Consider the following 20,779-nt stretch of genomic DNA (forward strand, 5'->3'; position numbering starts at 1 on the left):
ATATATAACATGATTTCACAATTTTAAAGGTTATGTTCCATTTACAGTTATTTGAAATGCTATATTCCCTCTGCTATATAATATATCCTTATAGCTTATTTACTTTATACATAGTAGTTTGTACCTGTTAATTCCCTTCCCGCTTTGCTCTCCCCACTGGTAACTACTAGTTTGTTCTCCATGTTTGTGAGTCTGCTTCTTTTTTGTTATAGTCACTAGTTTGTTTTATTGTTCAGATTCCACATGTAAGTGACACTGTACAGTATTTATCTTTCTCTGACTTATTTCACTAAACATTAATAACCCTCCAAGTCCTAAATTTAGCTTCATGAAACCTTTTCAAGAAACTTTTCTGGATAGAGTAAAGTACATTCTTAATGGTCTGGCTTGACTTAATATTAAAATAGCAAATTGAACTCAGAGGAACCATAAAGCATAAAGGGTGACAAGAGAGTATGGCTGGAACAAATTATTTATTATGGATAAGCCATGACATGAATAATTCAAATCATGGTCAAAAGAAGTCTGTACAGAAAGAAGAGCATGATAGTGGGTATGAATCAGGAAAAAAGAGGGGTGTGATGGCAGTGGTTCAAAAGACCTAAAACTCTATAAAACAATACTTGAGCATAGTTAATATATTATTTATATGACCTACTTTAAAATGTACATAAAGAGTTTAATGAAAAACAGTGAAGTAATGATATCAGTACAACTAAAACAAAGGTAAACGGATAAAAGGGAAGGGGTGAGAGAATTAAATGTAATTGAGAACTGAAACTTATTTCTGAGCTTCCTAGAAGGTAAGAAAGAAGGGAAATTCAATGTTTAAAAATTATCTCATTAAATACAGCAAGTTATTAGTAGACTCGAGTTATCTAATGCAATACTTGAAGGAAAATTTATTACAAGATTTACTTTATAACTAGCAGTGACAAAGCTAAAGCACAGTCTTACCAAAAGAAGTTACATGGCATTTTTCTACACTATTATCAATAAAGCATGTAATAGTATTAGATTGTTCTATGAAAGTTTTTCAGCAACTAGCTAAAAAATTGTGTGTATAACTTTCTAGTAGTTTGACTAGATATGTGGTTAAGGAATAAGCATTCTTGTTGCTCTATTCCATAGACTACAAGTTTGGAAAAGTAAGAACTATTTAACATTACTTGATGGGACAATAAACACATGATGAAGGAACTTTTGTCTTCCAGCACAGGATGCAGTAAGTTGGAGGTTGTCTCTCCTATTCATACAACATGAAAAAAGTTGAACAAACTGAAAATCAGCAACTCTTCTTAGAATCATCAGAGAACTGAGGTCATATGGCAAATTGCTGTTCCCCAAACTAGACAGACAGGCAGATACAGAGAATCACAATACAGCATAGCAAAATCCCTGAAGCAAGAAAACTCCATGGAAACCAGTACTGAGAGTAGGAAAACAAAATCTGCAATTAACCAATCATTGGAGGATAAGTGTGGACGTGCATGAGAGTTAAAAATGTCCTGTAGGGCCTGGTCCTAGAGGAGTTCCTATACTTTCATGAGTTTTTACATACAGAATACTATTAGGTTGTCTCAGTGAAGATCAGAGAAAAATCTCTTCCTGCTCTCTGCAGGAGGAGAGGGAACATAGGCATTTTAAAATATGACCTAAGTATATAATTCTTAACAAGGCCTACCCTCAAGAGAAAATTATTTTCCTAGAGTCTGCTGGGATTTTACTAGACTAACCAACCCAAATGAAGTTAAATACCCAACTCCAATACCCTTGCCTTCCAATCTTTCCTAAGGGGGAAAAGAAAAAAAAAAACTGAGACACACTTATGAACGTCAGACCTAGGGGCTGCTGCTGCTGCTAAGTCGCTGCAGTCGTGTCTGACTCTGTGCGACCTCACAGACGGCAGCCCACCAGGCTCCCCTGTCCCTGGGATTCTCCAGGCAAGAACACTGGAGTGGGTTGCCATTTCCTTCTCCAATGCGTGAAAGTGAAAAGTGAAAGTAAAGTCGTTCAGTCGTGTCCGACTCTTAGTGACCCCATGGACTGCAGCCTACCAGGATCCTCCATCCATGGGATTTTCCAGGCAAGAGTACTGGAGTGGGGTGCCACTGCCCTCTCCTAAAGACTGAGACCTAAACATTAAACTATGGAGTACTTTCACTCCCCGAGACACCTCACAAACTACGTCAATAGGTTTCTGTATATTAACAAGGGAATGCAACTGAAAGAACTGGTTGTTTCAAATGATATTTAACAAGTTTCTCAAGACACCCAAACAGAAAAGGACACCAAAGCAAAAGCTGAGCCTGTGCTAAAAGAACAGTAAACACAGCCTAAACCCTAGGCCCATTTCTCTCAGTATATTTTAATCATTTGGTTAATTTTGTGTCCACTTGGCTAAAACATTGTGCCCATTATATCTAGTTCTTAAACAAACACCAATCTAGATATTGCTGTTAAAGTGTTTTTGTCATAGATGTGATTAACATTTAAATCAATAGACTTGAGTAAAGGAGATGACCCCTCCATAATGTGAGTAAGTCTCATCTGGTCAATAGAAGACCTTAAGAAAGAGGACTATTCATCTGAGAAAGAAAGAATTTTGCCACCAGCATACTTCTGGATTCAGATGCTGTATCAACTCTTCCCTGGGTCTCCAGTTTGCTGTGCAGAATTCAGATTTGCCAGCCCATAACTACATGCATGAGTGCATGCTCAGTCGCTCAGTCATGTCCAACTCTTTGTGATCCCATGGATTGCAGCCTGGCAGGCTCCTCTGTCCATGGGATTTTTCCAAGCAAGAATACTAGAGCAGGTTACCATTTCCTACTCCAGGGGATCTTCCTGACCCAGGGATTAAACTCGCATCACCTGTCTTCTGCCTTGGAAGGCAGATTCTTTACCACTGAGCCACCTGGGAAGCCACAGCTATATGAGACAATGCCTTAAAATCAATTTCTCTGTCTCTGTCTCATGTCTTTGACTATCCATCTACAGAAACATTTTTAGTTCTGTTTCTCTATGGAACCCTGACTATCAAAGACTTTGGTCCTATTTAGAACTTCAGTCCTAAACTGCAAGGTCTTGGATTCTGAACTTGAATAAGCCTGGAAGCAGATTCTTCCCAAATTAAATCTCCAGATGAAAACATGAATTAATCAAACCTCAATTACAACCTTCCTGATCCACAGCAACTTAAAAAACATGTGTATTCTTTGCAACTTAATAAATATGTGCATTCTTTTAAGGCTTTAATTTGCTAAACAGCAAGAGAAAAACTAACATACCACAAGGCATTTTCCTATAGAATTTATACTAGAAAATAATAGAGAAAATGGATGTAAACCATAAACACTGGAAATCTTGACAGTATAAAAAATACAACCAAATAATTCTAATAACAGGAAATTAAGTCCTCCAATTACTCTCTGTAAGCTCACTTTAAAATGCAGGAGAAAGGATGAGTAAGTAAAAATATACTAATTTTCTCAAGTTTTTTAAAGTGTGCAGCTGATACTATCTAAATTTTTCAGAATATTCTAGAATAAAGGTATACAGTGTTAAGACAGAAAAATATCACATTATATTTATAAGAAGGAACCAAAAAAATGACAAAAATAACTTATTTACAGCACAGAAACTGACTCACAGACATTGGAAACAAACTTACTGTTACTAAAGGGAAAATGGAGGGAGGGATAAATTAGGAGATTTGGATTAACAGATATACACCACTATATATGAAGTAGATAACAATAAAGACCTATAGGATAGCACAGGAAACTATATTCAATATCTTATAATAACCTATAATGGAAAAGAATCTGAAAAAGAATACATATATATATATGCATACAAACCTGTGTATAACAACCACTTTGCTGTATACCTGAAGCTAATACAACACTCTAAATCAACTATACTTCAATCTAAAAAACTATAGAGTTAAATATTATATATAAAATAATAATGCAATCACTAAAAGAACTGATACAGTTCTCCTAAACCTTCCAAACTATCAGCGTAAGAGTGCATGCACATACACAAAGACACACACACAAATGAAGAGAAAACAACTGGCAAATGCTGAAAAAAACAAACAAAATATTAAAACAGAAAGCATAAGATTAACCAGAGAATGAAGATCAAATAAGTATATCAGATCTTAAGGAGATGGAAAAAGCTTACCTTTAAAAAGGTAAATACATATATAATTGAGTCAAAACACAATGTCCAACCAAAGAGTACAAACAATAATCATCTAAATATGCAGTATTAAAGTATAAACAAATATATAACAAATTAATTGAAAGAATGCTAGAGGAAAGATAATACTTTGAGAAGAAAACTAAGATATAAGCTGAATGCCTGAAAAGATAAAAAGGTTAGAATAAATGTATTAAATCCGGTTATCTTCTTGAACTCATGGTTTCCTCTTTCAACTAGATCTGTTAACACAATTAAGTCTTCTTGTATTGTGTATTTTAATTTTCTTCTCCATTACCTTCAAATATTTTGGCTAACGCTTTTTTAAATGCAAAAATATCTTTTGTACTGTTAAATTTCCTCATTTGATTCATTATTTTGTTAGAATTCAGTGATTTCTTAAAACATCACATGCCATTCTATGTGTTACTTTCTAAAATCACCTCATGTTTTGTTTTGTTTTTGTAACCTTGTACAGCATTAACCACCTTTTGCTTTGAAATTCTTTTTCACATCATGAGATACAGTATTATACTTCTCTCTTTCTACTTCTCTGAACAACTTTTTTTCATCTCTTTTACTAAAATTTGCTTTTCCTCTCATCCATTAATACTATCAGCAAACATCTAGTTCTCAGAATTCTGTTTAAAGTCTTCTCCTTAACTATAACATTAAATATTTTTATATCAAGGAGAAAACTCCTTCCCAAGGATTGAATTCATGCTTTCAATAGTTTACTTAAAAATCTCTAAATGGTATTTCTACCAATAACTAAAATTTTAATTGTCTAAAAGAAGCTCAAAAGTTATCCTCATAGTAAGTTGTACCTCTTTATAATAACCTTCTTCCTGATAGCAATGTCACTGCTCTCCTGGATTCTCTGGGCTGAAAACCTAAGAGTCACTTTCAAATTACCATCAAGTCCTTATAGTTCTAATTTATATATCTTTAATTCTTGCAAAACTAATAGTTCAGGTTCATGTCATTACTCTTAAGACTATGAAATAACCTCCTTACAGATCATTCTACTTTCTGCTTTCCTTTTTCTAAATGTATACTAGACTATTAGATTTATTTTCACAGATTGCAGCTTAATTAACTTAATGAAATGCCTGCTGAGTCACTTCAGTCATGTCCGACTCTGTGTGACCCCATAGATGGCAGCCCACCAGGCTCCCCTATCCCTGGGATTCTCCAGGCAAGAACACTGGAGTGGGTTGCCATTTCCTTCTCCAGTGCATGAAAGTGAAAGTGAATTAGCTCAGTCGTGTCTGACTCTTAGCGACCCTGTGGACTGCAGCCCACCAGGCTCCTCCGTCCATGGGGTTTTCCAGGCGAGAATATTGGAGTGGGTTGCCATTGCCCAGATAAATTAATTTGCCCTCTAATTAAAGTTTGCACTTTTTCATTCAAGCAGTTAAGGCCTTTCTTTAATACAGGTTCAATATAACATTAGTCTTTTCTCAGCCTACACTCTTACATATTACCTATGAAACAAAATATAAACTTCAGTATCACCCAAAGATATGCTACACTCCTACCTTCTTCAATTTTGCCTGGTGTTTGACATGGGCAACTCCTCCTAAAATCTCCACCTATTAAAATTGTTTGAGTATCTTAAGACCTTGCCATGTAATTTAATCTCTCCTTCTTTTGAATCTTAATAGCATTCTGCTTGTGATTCTCTCATGGCACTTATATTGGTTTCATTTATGTAAGTCACACATGCAAAAATATTTAAAGAACATCTATTATACATCAGGCAATATGGTAAATATTACATGTTGGGTATAAACGGTCCCCACGCTCATAGAACCTGTAATTTAATGTAGGAACATACGGTTACTTGCACTTCACTTTTATCCCCACCCAGTGGCTCACAGAGACTTAGAAATTCTTTATTAAAGGCAGGAATTTTAATTCTAAATTTTCCAGAGTATCATCACATGATAATATCCACATTTAATACAGCAATTTGTTTAACTGAACGAAAAATATAACCCATAAATGATTTTTAAGATATAAACACAGTATTGCACAAAAATATACATGCTTTAGGCTGAGGAATTAAAGGCTCTAAATGACAAATTCAGACCAGATCACTCGCTCAGTCGTGTCCAACTCTTTGCGACCCCATGAATCGCAGCATGCCAGGCCTCCCTGTCCATCAGCAACTCACGGAGTTCACTCAGACTCATGTCCATCAGGTCAGTGATGCCATCCAGCCATCTCATCCTCTGTCGTCCCCTTCTCCTCCTGCCCCCAATCCCTCCCAGCATCAGAGTCTTTTCCAATGAGTCAACTCTTCGCATGAGGTGGCCAAAGTACTGGAGTTTCAGCTTTAGCATCAGTCCTTCCAAAGAAGTCCTAGGGCTGATCTCCTTCAGAATGGACTGGTTGGATCTCCTTGCAGTCCAAGGGACTCGCAAGAGTCTTCTCCAACACCACAGTTCAAAAGCATCAATTCTTCGGCACTCAGCCTTCTTCACAGTCCAACTCTCACATCCATACATGACCACTGGAAAAACCATAGCCTTGACTAGAAGAATCTTTGTTGGCAAAGGAATGTCTCTGCTTTTTAACATGCTAACTAGGTTGATCATAACTTTCCTTCCAAGGAGTAAGCGTCTTTTAATTTCATGGCTGCAGTCACCATCTGCAGTGATTTTGGAGCCCAGAAAAATAAAGTCTGACACTGCTTCCACTGTTTCCCCATCTATTTCCCATGAAGTGATGGGACCAGATGCCATGATCTTCGTTTTCTGAATATTGAGCTTTAAGCCAACTTTTTCACTCTCCTCTTTCACTTTTGTCGAGAGGCTTTTTAGTTCCTCTTCACTTTCTGCCGTAAGGCTGGTGTCATCTGCATATCTGATGTTATTGATGTTTCTCCCGGCAATCTTGATTCCAGTTTGTGTTTCTTCCAGTCCAGCGTTTCTCATGATGTACTCTGCATACAAGTTAAATAAACAGGGTGACAATATACAGCCTTGATGAACTCCTTTTCCTATTTGGAACCAGTCTGTTGTTCCATGTCCAGTTCTAAACGTTGCTTCCTGACCTGCATACAAATTTCTCTAGAGGCAGATCAGGTGGTCTGGTATTCCCATCTCTTTCAGAATTTTCCACAGTTTATTGTGATCCACACAGTCAAAGGCTTTGGCATAGTCAACAAAGCAGAAATAGATGTTTTTCTGGAACTCTCATGCTTTTTCTATGATCCAGCGGATGTTGGCAATTTGATCTCTGGTTCCTCTGCCTTTTCTAAAACCAGCTTGAACACCAGGAAGTTCACGGTTCACATATTGCTGAAGCCTGGCTTGAAGAATTTGAGCATTACTTTACTAGCATGTGAGATGAGTGCAATTGTGCAGTAGTTTGAGCATTCTTTGGCATTGCCTTTCTTTGGGATAGAAATGAAAACTGACCTTTTCCAGTCCTGTGGCCACTGCTGAGTTTTCCAAATTTGCTGGCATATTGAGTGCAGCACTTTCACAGCATCATCTTTCAGGATTTAGAATAGCTCAACTGGAATTCCATCACCTCCACTAGCTTTGTTTGTAGTATTGCTTTCTAAGGCCCACTTGACTTCACATTCCAGAATGTCTGGCTCTAGATCAGTGATCACACCATCGTGATTATCTGGGTCGTGAAGATCTTTTTTGCACAGTTCTTTTGTGTATTCTTGCCATCTCTTCTTAATATCCTGTGCTTCTGTTAGGTCCATACCATTTCTGTCCTTTATCAAGCTCATCTTTGCATGACATGTTCCTTTGGTATCTCTGATTTCTTGAAGAGATCCCTAGTCTTTCCCATTCTGTTGTTTTCCTCTATTTTTTTGCATTGATTGCTGAAGAAGGCTTTCTTATCTCTTCTTGCTATTCTTTGGAACTCTTCATTCAGATGTTTATATCTTTCCTTTTGTCCTTTGCTTTTCGCTTCTCTTCTTTTCACAGCTATTTTTAAGGCCTCCCCAGACAGCCGTTTTGCTTTTTTGCATTTCTTTTCTATGGGAATGGTCTTGATCCCTGTCTCCTGTACAATGTCACGAACCTCATTCCATAGTTCATCAGGCACTCTATCTATCAGATCTAGGCCCTTAAATCTATTTCTCACTTTCACTGTATAATCATAAGGGATTTGATTTAGGTCATACCCCACGCCCCTACGCCCAAGGCCAGGGCCGCAGCCAGGAGGAACAACCCACGCCAGAGGCCAGGGGCGGCGACGAGAGGAGTTACCTGCGTCCCGTCCGAGGTCAGGGGCGGCGGCCAGGAGGAGATACCCCATGCCCCAAGCCCGAGGCCCAGGGGCGATGGCCAGGAGGACCAACCCCACATCCAAGGAGCCGTGGCTGTGCGGGTGCAGGAGTGCCTAAAGGAGCTATCCCATATTGAAGGTCAGTAAGGGCCATGGTGAGGAGATACCTCTCGTCCAAGATAAGAAGCAATGGCTGCGCCTTGCTGGAGCAGCCCTGAAGAGATACCCCATGTCCAAGGTAAGAGAAACCCAAGTAAGACGGTAGGTGTTGCAAGAGGGCATCAGAGGGCAAACACACTGAAACCATACTCACAGAAAACTAGTCAATCTAATCACACTAGGACCACAGCCTTGTCTAACTCAGTGAAACTAAGCCATGCTCGTGGGGCAACCCAAGACGGGCAGGTCATGGTGGAGAGGTCTGAAGAATGTGGTCCACTGGAGAAGGGAATGGCAAACCACTTCAGTATTCTTGCCTTGAGAACCCCATGAACAGTATGAAAAGGCAAAAAGATAGGACACTGAAAGATGAACTCCCCAGGTCAGTAGGTGCCCAATATGCTACTGGAGATCAGTGGAGAAATAACTCCAGAAAGAATGAAGGGATGGAGCCAAAGCAAAAACAATACCCAGTTGTGGATGTGACTGGTGATAGAAGCAAGGTCCAATGCTGTAAAGAGCAATATTGCATAGGAACCTGGAATGTCAGGTCCATGAATCAAGGCAAATTGGAAGTGGTCAAACAAGAGATGGCAAGAGTGAATGTCGACATTCTAGGAATCAGCGAACTAAAATGGACTGGGATGGGTGAATTTAACTCAGATGACCATTATATCTACTACTGCGGGCAGGAATCCCTCAGAAGAAATGGAGTGGCCATCATGGTCAACAAAAGAGTCCGAAATGCAGTACTTGGATGCAATCTCAAAAACGACAGAATGATCTCTGTTCATTTCCAAGGCAAACCATTCAATATCACGGTAATCCAAGTCTATGCCCCAACCACTAACGCTGAAGAAGCTGAAGTGGAACATTTCTATGAAGACTTACAAGACCTTTTAGAACTAACACCTAAAAAAGATGTCCTTTTCATTATAGGGGACTGGAATGCAAAAGTAGGAAGTCAAGAAACACCTGGAGTAACAGGCAAATTTGGCCTTGGAATATGGAATGAAGCAGGGCAAAGACTAATAGAGTTTTGCCAAGAAAATGCACTGGTCATAACAAACACCCTCTTCCAACAACACAAGAGAACACTCTATACATGGACATCACCAGATGGTCAACACCGAAATCAGATTGATAATATTCTTTGCAGCCAAAGATGGAGAAGCTCTATACAGTCACAGCAAAAACAAGACCGGGAGCTGACTGTGGCTCAGACCATGAACTCCTTATTGCCAAATTCAGACTGAAATTGAAGAAAGTAGGGAAAACCACTAGACCATTCAGGTATGACCTAAATCAAATGACAAATTAAGTGCCCCCCAAAAAAACAAATAATTTCTTTCATGGCATTTAATATTTTATGAGGTAAATCATTCTACTCAAAATGTAAATAATGAAATAATATCTATCCAAGGAAAAGGAAGTAGAAAAGAAAAGAATTTAGCAAAGAAAAAGGAAAAATATATTGTTATTTAAGAAAGTCAGCATTTCACAAACAGTATGGACCTAACAGAACAGAAGATATTGAGAAGAGGTGGCAAGAATACACAGAAGAACTATACAAAAAAGATCTTCATGACCCAGATAACCATGAGAATGTGATCACTCACCTAGAGCCAAACATCCTGGAACATGAAGTCAAGTGGGCCTTAGGAAGCATCACTACAAACAAAGCAGTGGAGGTGATGGAATTCCAGTTGAGCTATTTCAAATCCTAAAAGGTGGTGCTATAAAAGTGCTGTACTCAATATGCCAGGAAATTTGGCATATTGTAGCAGTGGCCTGTAGCAGTGGCCACAGGACTGGAAGATGTCAGTTTTCATTCCAATCCCAAAGAAGGGCAATGCCAAAGAATGTTCAAACTACTGCACAATTGCACTCATCTCACACGCTAGTAGAGTAATGCTCAAAATTCTCCAAGCCAGGTTTCAATAGTATATGAACCATGAAATTCCAGATGTTCAAGCTGGATTTAGAAAAGGTAGAGGAACCAGAGATCAAGTGGCCAACATCCTTTGGATCATCGAAAAAGCAAGAGAATACCAGAAAAACATCTACTTCTGCTTTATTGACTATGCCATAGCCTTTGACTGTGTGAATGACAATAAACTGTGGAAAATTCTGAAAAAGATGGGAATACCAGGTCATCTGACCTGCCTCCTGAGAAATCTGTATGCAAGTCAAAAAGCAACAGTTAGAACTGGACATGGAACAACAGACTGGTTCCACATCGGGAAAGGAGTACATCAAGGCTGTATATTGTCACCATACTTCTTTAACTTATATGCAGAATACATCATGCAAAATGTGAGGCTAGATGTAGTACAGCTGGAATCAAGATTGTCGGGAGAAATATCAATAACCTTAAATATGCAGATGACATCACCCTTATAACAGAAAGCAAAGAACTAAAGAACCTCTTGGTGAAAGTGAAAGAGGAGAGTGAAAAAGTTGGTTTAAATCTCAACATTCAGAAAACTAAGATCGTGGCATCCAGTCCCATCACTTCATGGCAAATAGATGGGGAAAGAGTGAGAACAGTAACAGACTTTATTTTGTTGGGCTCCAAAATTACTGCAGATGGTGACTGCAGCCATGAAATTAAGAGACACTTGCTCCTTGGAAGAAAAGCTACGACCAACCTAGACAGCATATTAAAAAGCAGAGACATTACTTTGCCAACAGAGGTCTATCGAGTCAAAGCTATGGTTTTTCCAGTAATCATGTATGGATGTGAGAGTTGGACTAGAAAGAAAGCTGAGTGCCAAAGAACTGATGCTTTTGAATTGTGATGTTGGAGAAGAATCTTGAGAGTCCTTTGGACTGCAAGGTGATCCAACTAGTTGATCCTAAAGGAGATCAGTCCTGAATATTTATTGGAAGGACTGATGCAGAAGATGAAAATCCAATACTTTGGCCATCTAATGCAAAGAACTGACTCATTGGAAAAGACCCTTTTGCTGAGAAAGAACAAAGGCAGGAGGAGAAGGGGAAGACAGCATGAGATGGTTGGATTGCATCAACAACTTGATGTATATGAGTTTGAGCAAACTCTGAGAGTTGGTGATGGACAGGGAAACCTGGCGTGCTGCAGTCCATGGTGTTGCAAAGAGTCCAACATGATTGAGCAACTGAACTGAATGACCATCTAGACCTGCTAAACTGAGTATTTCCTAAAGCACTGCAAACTTATTGCCAAAGGTTATCAAAACGAATGCCAAAATCCATTCTCTTCCATAGAGTAGACCTGTATGTGAGGAAGAGATTGCTCAGCCTGGAAGTAACTTTTCCCAAATTCGCTGAATCTTGGGTTAACCATATGAGTAGTTTCTCTCAATGAAATGTGGGTATAAATGATGTTTGCCACTTCCAAGTCTTAACTGTGTATCTGTTAGGCACAACTGAGCAACTGAACTGAACTGATTAGGTAGCTTGTTATTATTTAGTAGCTAAGTCTGTTTCACTTTTTCTGACCCCGTGGACTGTAGGCAGGCTCTTCTGTCCGTGGAATTTACCAGGCAAGAAAACTAGAGTGGGTTGCCACACCTTCCTCCAGGGGATGTTCCCAACTAATTAATATACTAGGCACATCGCAGTATTTTTCCATATTAGAATTCATTTTGATATTGACATTCAAGTCACAAATACAACTATTATTTCCCAAAACAAACTAAAAAGTTATTTAAAAAATTTTATCATTATAGCAATAATTATTACATTTTCTATCCTGGAGAAGGAAATGGCAACCCACTCCAGTACTCTTGCCTGGAAAATTCCATGGATGGAGGAGCTGGTAGGCTACAGTCCATGGGGTCACAGAGTCAGACACAACTAAGTGACTTCACTCACTCACTTATTACATTTTCTATAAGGAAAATACAATTCTGGAGAAGGTATAAATTTCAAATTTATATGTCATATAGGAATATATATCCAATTTTAGAACAAACTTATATAGAGAGAATAAAAAAAATAATTTTTATCCACATTAACTTCCATTTTTAGTCCTTTAATAAAACAACTTAATAACAATAACCAATCTTAGATGAAAATTATCCTGTTTAATTGGGTAGGAAGGAAAATAGAGTCAGAACTTCGAAAAGCAGAGTTACCAGAAAGAATCTTCATTCAACCCAGAAAATAAAGATAATTTAGCCTATAATGGGCAATTGGGTACAAAATGAATTTAAATATATCATGACATAGACAATTCTTAAATTTATTTCACCTTTATTTTTAAGATGTTACTACCTCCAAAATGATTCTTGGGAATCAATGACCATGTAGATTTTTGTAGTGGTAATATACTGAAGATATAATTACCTATAATTTTAAATATACAGTTACATATAATTGTATTAACTATAAATATAGGACTGTATAATTTGAAAGTGGAAGTTCAAAACATCAAATAGAATCATCCCAGTTATTGTTAATATTTTGTACAAATTAAAGCATTAAAAAATTTGTAGGATTCAGAAGCAAATGATAATTGTTAAAAATAAAAAGCAATTTCAACAAAAACTGAGTAACAGATAGTTATTACTATAAAATTAAAACAACATCTTAAGAGTTTTAATGTATAAATAACATAGTCTATAACCCAAAAACACAAAGAAGAATAACAGGCTAAAGTAGTAACTTGACTATAGTAATAGGACAACATAATGAACCTGATATTCTTGTGAACATTACTGTAAAAAAACTTAAAATGTTTGTAAACACCTACTATATAAAACAAATATCATAAATTTAGTATTTTCTGATATAACACCAACCTGTTCCAATTCTTGTATTTTAGCATCCTTCACTTGCAGAATTTCTAAAACTTTTCTGTCTTTAGCTTCAGATTTCCGTTTTTCTCTAGAAATAAAAAGTATATATATTGAAAACTTAGTCATTCTTTTTGAAAGTTTATTAGACATTGTTAGCCAATTCTTTTAATTTCCACATCCTAATAGTGAGTTTCACATTAAACTATAGAAAAGTTAATTATCCGACGTTAACTGCCCTTTCTGATTTAATCAGAACCATATGGCAAGTGACAACAATTTATAACTGCTGCCAACTAAGACAACTTCATACAAAAAGAGTTTCTACATTTATACACATTATAAAACATACTTAAAACACATTTAATCTTGACTGCAACAGTCATTATAACATAAATTTAAAATAATTACTGAATATATTAATATGTTCATGTTAATATACTTTATATTGCAATTTTTAATATTAACTAATATTAATATAATAAAATTAAAATATAATATAATTAATACTAATAATTAAGAATACACTACTTACCATTTTTTAAGTAAAAGAATTAAAAGAGAGAAAGCTTGAGATTTACTAACAATCAACATTAAATAAATAAGGGAAAAATTTATTGGATGTTCATTATATTTTTTAAATTTTAAAAATAGGTAAAAGAAATAGAAATCTGTACCTAAATCACTCATGAATCACAAAGTGTACAGGTAGGAAGAAATTAAGAACCCTCACCTGAGAATAAAAATGAGATGAAGCAAAGGGCTTTAGAAGGCAAAAATGGATATGAGAATTAAGAGATATGTATGACATAAAAGCATACCACTGCTGGTGACCAAGATGGCAGAGTAGGAAGACCCTAAACTCACCTCTTCCCATGGACAACACAAAAACTACAACTAGTTATGAAGCAGCTATTTATGGGAAAAAAACTGAAAATTAGCAGAAAAGATACACTACAAATAAAGATATGAAGAAACCACACCATGATGGTTAGGAGGAGTGGAGATGCAATATAGTCAGTATCCCCACCCCCAGATCAGTGGCCCCTAAATGGGAGGATAATCACAAATATACAGATCTTCTCCAAGGAGAAAGTCAAGCTCTCCAGCCTGGATAGTCCACACCAAGTAGATCAGACTACAGAACAATGGGTTTTGAAAACTAGTAGTGTACATGTTGCTTCCCAGGTTGCTAAGTGATAAAGAATCTGCCCAATGTAGGAGACACAGGGGACATGGGTTTGATCCTTGGGTCAGGAAGATCCCCTGGAGGAGGAAATGGCAACCCATTCCAGTATTCTTGCCTGGGAAATCCAGTAGGCAGAGGAGCCTGGTGAGTGACAGTCCATAGTGTCGCAAAGAGGACATGACTGAGCACACATGTATGGGTCTCATGTTCGAAAGAGCTAGAGAGCTGCAGGAAACAGAGATTCCACTTTTCAAGAATATGCACAAAATCTCACGTAGTCTGAATTCCAGTGGAGATACAGTAGTATGACAGAAGCCTGTAGCAGATACTCCTGCTGGTCTTGTAACACCTCCTGGAAAAGCAGGAGGCAATTGGGAAAGCCTTGGGTACAGAGATGTTGGAGACAGCCATTCTAGGGGAGTTTTTCTACTGCAATAACACCAGCACTGGCAAGCGCTATTTTGGAACCCTCCCTCTACCCTATTAGCATGAGAGGATGTCCCACACATCTTCAGGCTAGCACCAGCTGCAAATCACCCCAGGCTGCATAGACAGTCATGCAGGGACCCAGCCCTAGGCCCTCCCGGGACATACAGCCAATGACACAGGAAGCCTACCTTTTCCTCCAGCAAGCCCACAGCCACTGCCTGCAGCACAGTCTCACAGCCAACTGGGCCAGAGGCCAGCTCTGCCTAACAACACATCAACAGCAGTCAGCCCCAAAACAGTGGAAGGGTACATGCTGCCAACATAAGGAGACTCCTAAGGCACACAGCTCTGGTGATCAGAGTGTGCTACCAGACCCCATGGAATGACTACTTCTCCTGACTGACCTAATACAGAGAAATGAATATAGAGAATACAGAAAAATGAGGAAACAGAGAAATATGTTCCAAACAAATATCACAAAACCTGAGAAACAGAAAAAAACAAAGTGGAGATAAACAATCTACCCAAAAAGAGTTCAGTAATAGTCAAAAAGAGGTTCAATGAACTGGAGAGAAAACTGAATGAACATAGTCAAAATTTCAAAGAGTTTAAAAATTTAAATAAAAATCAGAGCTGAAAAATACAATGATTTCAATATTAATAAAAAATACAGTAGAAGGATTCAACAGTAGATTAGATGATACAGAGTAACAGATGAGCATCTGAAAGACAGAGTAGTAAAAATCTCCCAAGGAGAAACAAAAAAAATAAGTTTTAAAAAGGAAAATAATTTAAGAGACCTCTGAAATAACATCAAGCATACTAACATTTGCATATAGAGAAGAAGAGAAAGATAAAGTAGAAGGGAACTTATTTAAAAAAAAATAATACCCCAAATTTTCTTAACCTGGGAAATGAAACAGATATCCAAAGCCAGGAATCACAGAGACATCTCAGAACCATGACCCCAAAGAGGTCCACTCGAAGACACATCATAATTAAAATGGCAAAAAAATAAAGTGAGAGTCTTAGAAGCAGCAAGGGGAAAGCAACCAGTTAAGTATACAGAAACTAATATAAGGCGATTAGCTGACTTTTCAGCAGAAACTCTGTAGGCCAGAAGAGAGTTACACAATATATTTGAAGAGATGAAAGGAAAAAGTCTACAACAAAGAATACTCTACCTGGCAAAGATATTATTCAGATTTGAAGGAAAAGATAGAGTTTTACAGACAAGCAAAAGTTAAAGAGTTTAGCAGCACTAAACTGGCTTTACAGGAAATGTTAAAGGGACTTCCATAAGCAAAAAAAAAAAAAAAAAAAAGACTACAACTAGAAATATGAAAATTATGGAAGGAAAAATCTCACTGGTAAAGACATACACAGTAAAGGTAGTAGATCAGTCAATGATAAATCTAGTAGGAAGGTTAAAAGACAAAAGTAGTAAAATCATCTATTTCCACACTAAGCAACTATTACAATAAGTAAACGATACAAAATTTAAAAGAAGTTTTAAAAAAAAAAGACATCAAAAACATTAAATATGTGGATGGGTGGAGTACAAACATAGGGTTGTTAGAAGGCATTGAACTGGCTTCTGGTTCAAGATGGTGGAATAGAAGGATCTGCACTCACCTCCTCCTGATAGAGCACCAAAATTGCAACTAGCTGCTGAATAACCATCAACAGGAGAGCACTAGAACCCACCAAAAAAAGATATTCCATGTCCAATGACAAAGAAGGAGCCGCAGCAATCACAATAAAATCAAATCCCATAACTACCAGGTGGGTGACCCACAAACTGGAGAACAATAATAATAAAGATGATCTCACACCGTTGGGAAGATTCTGAACCACACGTTAGGCTTCCCAGCCTGGGGACTGGGCAAAGGGACTGGAAATCCCCATGGAATCTGACCTTGAAGGCCAGCGGGATTTGATTACAGGACTTCCACAGGACTAGGGGAAACAGACTCTAGTCTTTCAGGGCAAAAACAAAATTTTGTATGCCCAAGACACAGAGCAAATGACCAGTGATCCCACAAAAGACTAAACCAAAACTACTTACTTGCTAGTGCGAAGGGTATCATGTGGAGGTGTGGGTTGGCAGGGGCTTCCCACAGGGATAGAGGCACTGGCAGCAGCAATCCTGGAAGGCCCTCCTTGATGTAAGCCCTCTTAGAAGTCACCATTAAACCTACCGCAGAGCCCACAGACCCCAGGGCTGGGTAACCTGAGGCCAAATAACTAACAGAGAGGAAGTGCAACCCCACACATCAGCAGATAATTGGATTAAAGTTTTACTGAGCAAGGCCCTGCTGACCAGAGCAAGGCCCAGTTTTTCCCATGGCCAATCCCTCCCATCAAGATGCTTACACAAGCCTCTTAGCCTCCTCCATCAGATGGCAGGAAGAAGAAGCAAAAAGAACCACAATCCCACAGCAGCTAGAACAAAACCACATTACAGAAAGTAAATCAGGATGAAAAAGCAGGAAGTTACATCCCAGATAACAGGACAAGATAAAATCCCAGGAAAACAACTAACTGAAGTGGACATAGGTAACAGTCCAGAGAAAGAATTCAGAATAAAGATAGTGAAGATGATGCAGGATCTCAGAAAACAATGGAGAACATACAAGAAATATTTACCAAAGAGACTTCCCTGGTGGCTCAGACAGTACAGCGTCTGTCTACAATGCGGGAGACCTGGGTTCGATCCCTAGGTTGGGAACATCCCTTGGAGAAGGAAATGGCAATCCACTCTAGTACTGTTGCCTGGAAAATCCCATGGACAGAGGAGCCTGGTACGCTACAGTCCATGGGGTTGCAGAGTCGGACACGATTGAGCTTCTCATCACTCACTCACAAGAACTAAAGAATGAACAAACAGAGTGAATAATGCACTAGAAAGAATCAACAGCAGAATAACTGAGGCAGAAGAACAAATAAATGACATGGAGGACAGAATGGTGGAATCACTGCCACAGAACAGAATATAGAAAAAAGAATGAAAAAATAAAAATGAAGACAGCCTAAGAGACCTATGGGACAATACTGAATGCACTAACATTCACATTATAGGGGTCCCAGAAGGAGAAGAAAGAGAGAAATAAAGGACCTGAGAAAGTATTTAAAGAGATAACAGCTAAAAATGTCCCTAAGAAGGGAAAAGAAATGGCCAACCAAGTCCAGGAAGCAGAGAGTTCCAGGAATGATAAACCCAAGAAGGAACACACAGAGACAAACAGTAATCAAACTGACAGAAATTAAAGACAAAGATAAAATATTAAAAGCAACAAGGGAAAAATGACAAGCAACATATAAGGGAACACCCATCAGGTTACCAGCTGATTTCTCAACAGAAAATCTACAAACCAGAGGGAATGGCACCATATATTTAAAGTGAAGAAAGGGAAGAAAGTACAACCAAGAACACTCTACTCAGTAAGACTCTCATTCAGATTTGATAGAGAAATCAAAAGTTTTCCAGACAAGCAAGAGTTAAGAGAATTCAGTACCACCAAATCAGTTTTACAACAAATGCTAAAAGAACTTCTCTAGTGGCGACCCACTGCAGTACTCTTGCCTGGAAAATCCCATGGATGGAGGAGCCTGGTAGGCTGCAGTCCATGAGGTCGCTAAGAGTCGGGCATGACTGAGTGACTTCACTTTCACTTTTCACTTTCCTGCACTGGAGAAGGAAATGGCAACCCACTCCAGTATTCTTGCCTAGAGAATCCCAGAGACAGAGGAGCCTAGTGGGCTGCCGTCTATGGGGTTGCACAGAGTCGGACACGACTGAAGTGACTTAGCAGCAGCAGGAGCAGACATGAAAGAAGCACAAATTGGAATCAAGATTGCCTGGAGAAATATCATTAACCTCAGATATGCAGATGACACCACCCTTATGGCAGAAAGTGAAGAGGAACTCAAAAGCCTCTTGATGAAAATGAAAGAGGACAGTGAAAAAGTTGGCTTAAAGTTCAACATTCAGAAAATGAAGATCATGGCATCTGGTTCCATCACTTCATGGGAAATAGATGGGGAAACAGTGGAAACAGTGTCAGACTTTATTTTTTTGGGTTCCAAAATCACTGAAGATGGTGATTGCAGCCATGAAATTAAAAGATGCTTACTCCTTGGAAGGAAAGTTAAGACCAACCTAGATAGCATATTCAAAAGCAGAGACATTACTTTGCCAACAAAGGTCCATCTAGTCAAGGCTATGGTTTTTCCAGTGGTCATGTATGGATGTGAGAATTGGACTGTGAAGAAAGCTGAGCACCAAAGAATTGATGCTTTTGAATTGTGATGTTGGAGAAGACTCTTGAGAGTGCCTTGGACTGCAAGGAGATCCAACCAGTCCATTCTGAAGGAGATCAGCCCTGGGATTTCTTTGGAAGGAATGATGCTAAAGCTGAAACTCCAGTACTTTGGCCACCTCATGCAAAGAGTTGATTCATTGGAAAAGACTCTGATGCTGGGAGGGATTGGGGGCAGGAGGAGAAGGGGACGACAGAGATAAGATGGCTGGATGGCATCACGGACTCGATGGACGTGAGTCTCAGTGAACTCTGGGAGTTGGTGATGGACAGGGAGGCCTGGTGTTCTGCGATTCATGGGGTCACAAAGAGTCAGACATGAATGAGCAACTGAACTGAACTGAACTGAACTAAGACAGGAAACAAAAGAGAAAGAAAAGACCTACAGAAAATAAACCCAAAACAATTAAGAAAATGCTGATGGATGAAAAGCACCAATCAAAAGATACAGACTGGCTGGGCAGATGAAAACAAGTGCATGTTTGCACTTCTACTCACCACATCATTCTGCGTGACCCCTCAACCTGTACATAATTATTTTATATTGTTAGGTTAATCATATTCCCATTATGGCTTGCAATTGTAATTATCTTTTTTTTCAGTCTCACTATTGATTGTGAAAACTGATAAATATACTTTACTATTGTGATTATGTCTACCAATCACTTAATACCATTGTATCGTGATTGGTCAACAGAAAAATAATAGAATTCTATATCACCAAAACTGCCATTTAGTAGAAAAGCCCGTAATCACTTTCTAAAATCCAGATGCATATTGGATTATCTTGGAATTTTTTGAAAAATACAAATGTCTAATATTTCTTTTTTTCTTCAAAGCTCCAGATATGTTTCCAATGAACAGCCATGTTTAAAAACAACTGGACTATGTGATGATCTTTTAGTAGTTTAACTTTTCCTATTTCATTTTCAGTGCTCCCATTTCATTTAATGTATGTTTCCAATTTCTCCACCTCTTCTCTTTTTGATGGTTTTTCTCAAGCCTTTCCAAGCACAGTAGAAAAGCTTTTGTATGCATATATATAAGTAGTATGCATAATATACACATTTTAGAAAACTTATGAATTCTTGCCTAACTAAAATTTTTTATTTCACTCATTTGATTCCACAAGTTAAATTCCACTTGTTTGACTTTCATATGAATAGAATGCTACATTTCTAATTAGAAAAAAAACAGATAAGCAACAAGCAACAAATGTTTACTTTATAGCACATGGAACTATAGTCAGTATCTTATAATAACATATAATGAAAAACAATCTGAAAAATAATATATGTGTATATGTATAATGAATCACCTTGCTGTGAACCTGAAACACTGTAAGTCAACTGTGCCTCAAATATACATATATATATAAGAAAAAAAAGAATGCACTGAACTTAAAGAGATCATCAAGTTAATCACATATA

The 20,779-nt window shown here is 38.0% G+C and overlaps 1 protein-coding gene across 4 annotated transcripts in view; it reads right to left on the reverse strand.

Annotated features, from left to right (window-relative positions):
- Positions 1-20,779, reverse strand: part of CNTLN (centlein) — a 352,880-nt gene that overhangs the window by 246,627 nt on the left and 85,474 nt on the right. For all 4 annotated transcript variants that reach the window (XM_027549176.1, XM_027549174.1, XM_027549178.1 and 1 more), the window contains exon 3: positions 13,416-13,500. In XM_027549176.1, coding sequence (XP_027404977.1) covers positions 13,416-13,500 — 85 coding nt within the window. The remainder of the gene's footprint in view (positions 1-13,415; positions 13,501-20,779) is intronic.

The sequence above is a fragment of the Bos indicus x Bos taurus genome, chromosome 8, assembly GCF_003369695.1.
Source record: "Bos indicus x Bos taurus breed Angus x Brahman F1 hybrid chromosome 8, Bos_hybrid_MaternalHap_v2.0, whole genome shotgun sequence".
In the NCBI taxonomy this organism is placed as follows: domain Eukaryota; kingdom Metazoa; phylum Chordata; class Mammalia; order Artiodactyla; family Bovidae; genus Bos; species Bos indicus x Bos taurus.